The sequence below is a fragment of the Cygnus olor genome, chromosome 2 (genome assembly GCF_009769625.2).
Source record: "Cygnus olor isolate bCygOlo1 chromosome 2, bCygOlo1.pri.v2, whole genome shotgun sequence".
In the NCBI taxonomy this organism is placed as follows: Eukaryota; Metazoa; Chordata; class Aves; order Anseriformes; family Anatidae; genus Cygnus; species Cygnus olor.
Window position 1 is genome coordinate 127,206,844 of NC_049170.1, and position 8,432 is coordinate 127,215,275.

Below are 8,432 nucleotides of genomic sequence, written 5' to 3' on the forward strand. Positions count from 1 at the left end.
TACTTGTTGCCATTCAAAAATAAATCCCTTGCCTGCCTGGGATCTTCACCCTCCAAATGAAACTGAAACAATATTACCCGTATAACATGAATTCAAAGGCATTTAGAGTTTCAAAGAGGTTACCCCAAAGTTAACTTAGCAACTAAAGCCACTGTGAGAAACGATTACAAAAAGAACTACTGAGATGAGACTGTTTTGTGCAAGGTGATTTTATTAACAGACCAGATTTTGAAAGACTGCAGCTGGACATCTGAATCTGAAAGGAAAAAAAAATATACACATCATTAGACGCATGAATATCTGAAACTACTTTGGCCACCCAAAGAGTTCATACATTTCTACAGTTTATAATGTGGGCTGAAAATATTGACTATTTCACCGTATTTAAAACTTCACTAGTCTTGCACACAGTAACTTCTGTACTGACATTTCTTTACTCAAAACACTGATCTCCAGTGCCAGAACTAACAGAATAAAACACTTCTACTGATAATTGTTAGTACCTATTTTCCTATTTGTATAAAAGCTTAGCAGGAAGGAACTCAGTATCTAAAGACACCTGAGGCACTACACATATCGTAACTTCTGCAGTAACCCCATTTTCAGCAAGTTTCAGGGACTGTTTATATACAAGAACTAAAACAAAAAAGCAAACTTGTCTCTAATTCCTTTTAAAGTTTTCTTGAGGGCTAATGAAATTCAGTATCTTGCCAATTACGAGTTGTCCAAAAATAAATAAAAATCAAGCACTACGCCCTAATTTCTTCCCAACCTAGACTAAGGAATCAGTTTATTTGAAATTGCTGCTAACAAAAAGACAAATAGCAGGAAGCCATCTACATATTAAGAAAAATACCTCTCCTTGAGATACATGGCCCTTCAGAAAGACAGTGCTAAGAGTATTGTCGTTATCTCATCTGAGCCTACAGCTCTAGTTTTTATAACCTCAGCAGAAGCTGTAACATTATTCTCTGCATACAGGTTATGTTTTAAGCACGCTCAATTCTGAACAGCAGGAAAACAGCAAGAGTGGAAGTGCAGGAGACAAGAACAATCAGTATCCAGCTTTACACCAGAAGTATGTTTGTTTGCAGTCCAAGCTGAACAAGTGCTCCTAAGCCAGAAACAAGAAACTGCAAGCTCACTTCTTAAAAACTGACAGATGTAGTTAGGCTCTGCTGTCTGCTACTTACATGGGGTTCTGAGCTAGAAGTGCAATGAAAAATACAAACAGCCATGAGCATTCCTAACTTTTCTGCCAATATACTACTTGTCACAGGAGTTTATAGCCACTATAGTAGTGAGCTAGAAACTGACCTCCTACAGCAAGGCTCCTGAAAACTCAAGACCACTAGAAAACTTCAGATTCTTATCAATGAAGATGGAGGGAAAAGGATCGATGCTGTCAGAAAAGTTGCCAGGTTTCAATTAAATACAGTAGCTTTCATCTTGTGCTCAAGAACTACATACGAACATGAAGTGAAAATAGCTGTGCTCAACCTTTCTTACCAAGACTCTTGAATTAACTTAAGGGAAGCATCTGCCAGTGCTGAACGTGTAGCAGTTTGTGCCACCAGCAGCAAAATTTCTACAGAATGCTAGCATGAGTAACATAACATCACCCTGGGCAAACATTCAGGCAACTTTGCTTCTCAAAATTACCCACTTCTTCCCTCAGATGAGTTAAATAGCTTTATGGGAACACTGTTGCCAGTGAGCAACTATTTTCCTCAAGCACCAAGTTTCCAGGTGCCATGCAACCAATGCTCTAAAACTCCACTGCTTCACCCACAGAGACAGAAAGGAATAGGCAAGAAGCTCAGGGGAGTGAGAACAGGGCCTGCACGTGTATCTGCTGCAACGAAACAGCTCAGTCAGTCAAATGGAAGGTTATTTCATAGGTGGTCTTTAGCTCCTTGGGCAGGGAGCAGACATGACTGAGCTCAACAAAACCACTAAGAAAAGGCTTAAGGAGAAAAAGCAGAGCCTTCCTTCCCTATAGAAAAGTAAGTTTCTGAGAACACTCATCCAAACAGCTTCCATTCATATTTTAAGCTCTAAAGTCTCATCACTACGTGCTGTTTCATTAACCGAACCCTCTGGAAGTTACTAATTTTTAAGTAAACTGAACATGTCTGATTTCTGCAGAAACGCTTCTTCTTTGGAGGAGTTAGTTTGAGAAGAATTGCTTTTGCCCACTTTTTTTTTTCCAAGCATCCTAAAACAAAGCTTTCTTAAAGTCCAGCATAAAGTCCAGCGTATTTGTCATTAACAAAAAGACTTTTCTCCTTGATGGAGAATTGATATGAGCAACACTGAAGCTAGTTTAGTGTGTGAGAATATTGGAAAAACCAATGTGAAGTCTGAAAACTGAGGTTAAAAAAAAGTTTTAGTTTTGTCATTGCATGGCACAGAATTCTCAAAACAGGAACAGCAGCAACAATAGAAGACATGACATTGTTTGAAGCAGATACTAACTTCAGGACTCAGTTGTCACTCTCAAAATACTTCAGGTCAGGTGTCCACTTTCCCATTTCTCAAGGATAGTTTAGTCAAATGGGCAAATTTGTCTTTCAAAATAACAGTACTATTTAACATAAAAGCTTCAACTGAATCCTTTTGAATGAAGATTGAACAAGCTGAAACTTCAGACGATTAACATGCCATAAGTTGAGAATTTAGTTTATCCCAAGCCTATTTTTTTCAGAAAGCAGACGTTCTGGAGAAATATTGTCCCTACAAAGGCAAAGACTTCAATTATATGAAGAATTCGTAAGTGACTGAAAATTGTAGCCAAAAATCTCAAGGCTTATCATCATAAAACCCAAACAATGTTTTGAAACAAGTTATTGGTAAATGGAAAATAAACAAGAGGAATGCTTACAGGTCATGAAAGCATCAGCTATAAACAAGATTTAACTCCTTCACAAGTATTTAGGCTACTGTAGGTACCACTCAAGCATGAGTGAATATATACTAAACATGAATCATCAACCACTAACAGCTTCAGCTTATATACCAGAGATAGAAGAGGGAATGCTATTAACTAGGAAGTAAGATCTTACCTTTAGTTCATTCTCCTTATGAGTCTGTTTATCTGATCTTCTCTGTTACCAGCATCTCCACCCTCCACAAAGTGGATTGTTTTCTTCTTCATTCCACCCCGAGGAGAGGATAACTTGAAGGGCCAAAGGAAGTTGTTCACAACTTTGAAGTTCTTGCCAACAGTGTAAATCTCATGGATCACATCTTCCATGCAGATGATGCCAAGTTTTCCTAAAATTCAGGAAAGTTGTTTTCAGAAGAGCTACGCAGTCGCTATCAATGTTACACCTATTTAGCTTCATAAACTTCAGCAAGTCAGAAAGCATCCACCTTATCGAGACATCCCATGGCCAACTTTCCCAATTAAAATTCATCAGCTGCAGCTAACTCAACACTATTTTATAGTTCATACCTGAGGCAGCAAGAGGAACAAGCAAACAACCGTCTAGTGGACCTCAGGAAAATAGAACTTTTCTTCAGAGAACACAGCAGGATTAGGATACTTAAAAACTAACTACATGTAGCTCAGGGAAATTCACACTCAACTATTTATGCTGTTCAGTAATGTACCACCACGTTTTCTTAATGCCTTTCCAGATTCTTCACTGACATGTTACAAGTGAACTGTTTGTAAAATACAATACTGAAAAGGTACATCCTTATAGCATACTACTTGTACCTCTATGATCTGAAAAAAAAGCCGAACATGACAGTCTGATTTGAGATCTAAACAAGAAAGATCCGTGTTTGCTTCTATTCCAGGCATGACTGGACAAGGAGGAGCATCCTAGATCAGTCTGTTTCCTGACAAATGACCGCTGTGTTTTGCTTTTATAAAGTACATTAATGGCTTTTACTAGCTACATCTTCTCACAGCAAGTTAAGAAAGGCTGTTTAGCAAGTATGAAGGTCTACGATACAAGCAAAGTCCAATATTAAATTTGAAACTTCACAACCACATATGATAGGCTTCTTTCCTGCTGCAGCACCTTCTCCTTACTGAAACAACTACTGTCCTATTAAAGGTCGAGTTTACAATAAGCATTTGTAAAATGTAAAATCCTAGAATTTGGTTCTTGACATTTGAGTTTTAATACTTTTAAAATGAAAGTTACTTCCAATGTGCTTTGTATTACAACAGAAATAGATTTAATTAACTAATCACTACTATTCTCCAGAGACAGGTAAGGACAGTTGTACAGCTTAGCACTACTCATACAAATGCAACAAGTTGGGTTTGGTTTTTAAGCAAAATTCTACTTACCAAGGCATTTCCGAATCAGGGAATTATCAGTCAGAGCAATGCGCTTCTTGTTGATCTTGCCATAACCACGCTTGTAGATCAGCTCATGCACAGACTTCAGGTTTGGATAACTGAAACAACAGTCAAGTAAAAATTAGAATCCTTAAAACTTCACAACCTGCACTCCAAGTGAAATTTTGGTAACAAATAATTTAAGATCATTTCAGCATGTCCCAAACACAAATACAACAGCAACACAGAAGCAAACTTCACTCATACTGAGCTCCCAGAAGCCTACGGTGAGAATGTAACCATACATAGCAAGCACTGCCTTAACCATGTTTTTGTGACCTTGTACTTTCCCTGCTCTGAACCAAGAACACTTTGAACACAGGAAAACCTGCACATCTGGTGTAGCAAAACGCAAAAGACGCAACATTTGTATCCCAACTTGATAAAACTGACAATTTCACTCACCCCCATGCGATATAGGGTTCAACAATCCGCAACATGTTGATAGAAGCTTTGTTGAGCTTGACGAATGTGCCATTAAAAATCTGACGCAGGCGAAGAAGCTGCAACACCTTACGGACCTTGGGGCTGACACCATTGATGCTAGAGAACACACAGACACTCAATTATCTGCACCCCAGAAAAGAGAGGTATCACCAAAGCAGTAACAGGTAAAAAGAAAACAACCAGTATTATCGTCCCATCTGAAAGGTATTGCTTTTTCACCAATTCCACAGAGCAAGATTATTATGTTATTTATTATCTCAATGCATTTCAGTATTAAGGCAGATCTACCACCATGAAACACACTAAAACAAAAAATACACATCTTAGAGCTAAATATCCTTATGATCTCCTGCATATAGCTGTTAGTTTTCTCTAACACTTTCACCAAAACAAAGTTAAATAAGCACTTCTGACAACATTCAGTACAGAATAGTTGCATACAATTTCATTAAAGTTAAATGAAACAGAACAGTCTGCATATTTTTGCAGTCTCGTCTTAAAAAAAATCCAGATTCCTAAAGGCAGCAGACATGCCCAGAATTAATGATTTTACACTTAAGCCTACACTGCATCCAAAATATTACTGCCAGTAACTTTCCAAGCAACCAGCTGAAGGCTTGGATTTATTTACAAAAATTTAAGCCCTCAAAACATACAAGTGACAAAGAAAAAGGCTTTTTCAGTGTTTTTGAAAATAAAAACGCGTTCTTTTACATCTGTATTAATTCTCACCCTCTTATCCTGATCACAAAGGCAAGCTTGGGTTCAGCTGGAACGTAGTAATTGCCGGCTTTTCGGGCCATCCTGGCCATGCGGATCTCCTGCCTATACATGTGCCTGTACTCCTTGTGGTAAGCTTTGGCTCTTTCATAGATGACTTTTCTTTGCGCCTTACGAAACTGTAATTAATCAAACATTAATTAAGATTATATAATGCCCTTTAATACATGAAAAACAGATTCAGATAACACAGCCTATTCTCAAACTCCCCACAGTTCCACAGATTACAGCAACATCTGCAACATGGATTTTAAAATGACCGTCAGTTCTGTCACATCGTAACAGTGATTTATTTTCAACAATACTTATAAATATTATCACACATCAAACTTTTCTTTACAAAAATCCTTTTAAGTTCAAGGAACATTTGGACAATGCTCTGAAACAGAAAGTTTGATTTTTGGGTGGTCCTGTGCAGAGCCAGGGGTTGAACTCAATGATCCTGTGGGTCTCTTCCAACTCGGGATATCCTATGGTTCCAACTGTTGACTAACCTTAGTCTTATGGAGAATCACACGCTTTGCCTTTGCTTTCTTTGCCCAGATCTGGTTTATTATACACTATCTTGATTTTTATTTTTTTTTTTTGGTATTTCAGACCTATATATTATAATACTAAAGCTAAATACTATGAAGCTACTCTTCTTTTAACGTAATCCGAGTAGCATTCTGCTGACCTAACAACAGCAACTCAAGCAAGCAATCGTGACATACTCACCTTTTTTTGAGCTAACAGCCTCTTCAGACGTTTCGCTTTTGCAGCTGCGTAAGCCTGCCGCCTCTTCAGGAGGCTTTCCGGTACAGAAGGCACCTTCTTTGCTCTAAACGACGAAGAAAAGCACTTTTAAAAGCCAAGTTCCTTCAAACCAGCAAGAAGCAGCACATTACAAACACCGATGCAAAGGGGCAGGACGGACATGCAGGCCCTACTGTCTCTAAGCAGTTTGCATTTAACTTGGTCCAGTTATTATCAAGCTGCAATACAGCCTGAAAGGATCGCCTTTTGCATTAAAACAAGGAAGCCTGATATTTCCATCTGCTCTCCAAACGCCGATTACGGCTAATTAACATTTCAACAAGTGCTTTAAAATGAGAAAAACAGAAAGTACGACTGCAATTAAGAGTTATACCTTGTAACTTTATAACTTACTAGAATTTAAAGCTATTAAACGCTTAGAAAGCCGCAAGACCGGCGTTTATAACGCAATAACGACTCCCTCCCTCCCCACCTCACCACGGGCCGCCGGGACAGCCACCGCCGCCTGCGGAAGGGACGGAGCGGGCTGCGGCCGCATCTCCGCCGCTCCCCGTCCTCCCGCTCCTCCCGCGGGGGGCCGACAGAGGCCCCGCGGCCGGGCAGCGTCCCCCCATCAGCCCGAAGGGCGCCACGGCCGCGGATGGCGGCGGATAGCAGCGAGGCGCCGCGGGTACTTACTCCTTGTCCGCCATCTTCAGCGCCGGAAGAGAGAGGGCGGGCGCATGCGCAGGGCCGCCTTAAGCCGCCCGCCTGCGCGGCAGGGCTTTAGGCGCTGGAAGGACCCCGGCTTTGGGGTGGCCGCGGCGCTGCCTGATCGCGGCGTGGAGAGCGAGGTGGCGTCGGAGCGCCTGAGTAGCTCGGCGGGGCACGTCACTTTTTTTTTTCTTTTTTAATTTAGAAAGTTGCTTAGTGCTTCTTACTGTATCGCCTGGGCCTTGATCCTGTGAATGCCTACGTACGTTGTTAAAATTGCCCTTGGAGAAACTAGTCCTGACACATGTATTCAGGAGAAGGAGAGAAAGTGGCAGAACTTGGAGTAGTAAAGGATTATTCGGTGTGGAAAAGGAGTAGGGAGCCGGGCTGAGAATGTTCGGCATTTCTTGGGGTTATTTGTTGACTGCACACAGAGGTGCTAGGTAGCAGCTGCATCAATGACGTTTGTGTTTTGTTTTGTTTTGTTTTGTTTTTGTAAAATAGCATTGTTTTATTCTAATACAGCAGCTTATGTCACTTGATCTCATTAAAACTGTAATGAACACAAATACGTAATAAAAGACTTAAAATATTTCGAGTAGAAGGAACTATAGATTCATAGAATGGCTTGGGTTGGAAGGGACGTTAAAGACCACCCAGTTCCAGCCCACCTGCCATGGGCAGGGACACCTCCCACCAGACCAGGTTGCCCAAAGCCCCATCCAGCCTGGCCTTGAACACCTCCAGGGATGGGGCACCCACAGCTTCTGGGCAGCCTGTGCCAGTGCCTCACCACCCTGTGAGTAAAAAACTTCCTCCTAACACCTAATCTAAATCTCTCCTATTTTAGTTTACAGCTATTCCCCCTTGTCCTGTTGTAATCTGAGCGAAGAGTTGCCCTTCATCATTTTTGTAAGTCTCCTTTAAGTACTGAAAAGATTTTGCACGGTTTTTTTTTTTTTTTTTTTTTTTTTTACTGAAGCGATTTCACTTTCTCCAGCGGGAAGAAAAATTGATCAAAACACGGGCACCCACGATCTCTTTGGAAACCAAATTCACGCCATCGCATCTCCAGCCCTCCCATTTCCCCGTCAGCTCCCCAAAACTCCGCAGCCCGAATTTCTGCCGAGGCCGAGGGGCGACGTGAACGCACCCCCGACACTTCGCCCCTGACAGCAGGAACCGCCTCAAGATGGCGCTGCGGCGGGCGGCGCAGTGCACGCCGGGACATGTAGTCCGCAGGGGACACGGGCTCCGCTCCGCCTCGCAGCCGCCGGCCCCCGAGCGGCGCGGCTCGGCTCGGCTCGGCTCGGCTCGGCGGGGGTGTGGGGGTCCCGGGAAGGCGGAGCGGCCCGGGGGAGGGCCGGGGAGCCGGGGAGGAGGAGCCGGCCCGCCC

General features: G+C 41.9%; 1 protein-coding gene across 1 annotated transcript; it reads right to left on the bottom strand.

Annotated features, from left to right (window-relative positions):
• Positions 1-193: 193 nt before the first annotated feature.
• RPL7 (ribosomal protein L7) lies at positions 194-8,195 on the bottom strand. The gene is made up of 7 exons (XM_040546018.1): positions 7,022-8,195; positions 6,305-6,407; positions 5,540-5,706; positions 4,766-4,903; positions 4,310-4,419; positions 3,066-3,276; positions 194-256 (listed from the first exon to the last, which is right to left on the bottom strand). Exons 1-6 carry the CDS (start codon positions 7,033-7,035, stop codon positions 3,068-3,070), a joined length of 741 nt encoding a protein of 246 aa, XP_040401952.1. The 5' UTR covers positions 7,036-8,195; the 3' UTR covers positions 194-256; positions 3,066-3,067.
• Positions 8,196-8,432: the final 237 nt, after the last annotated feature.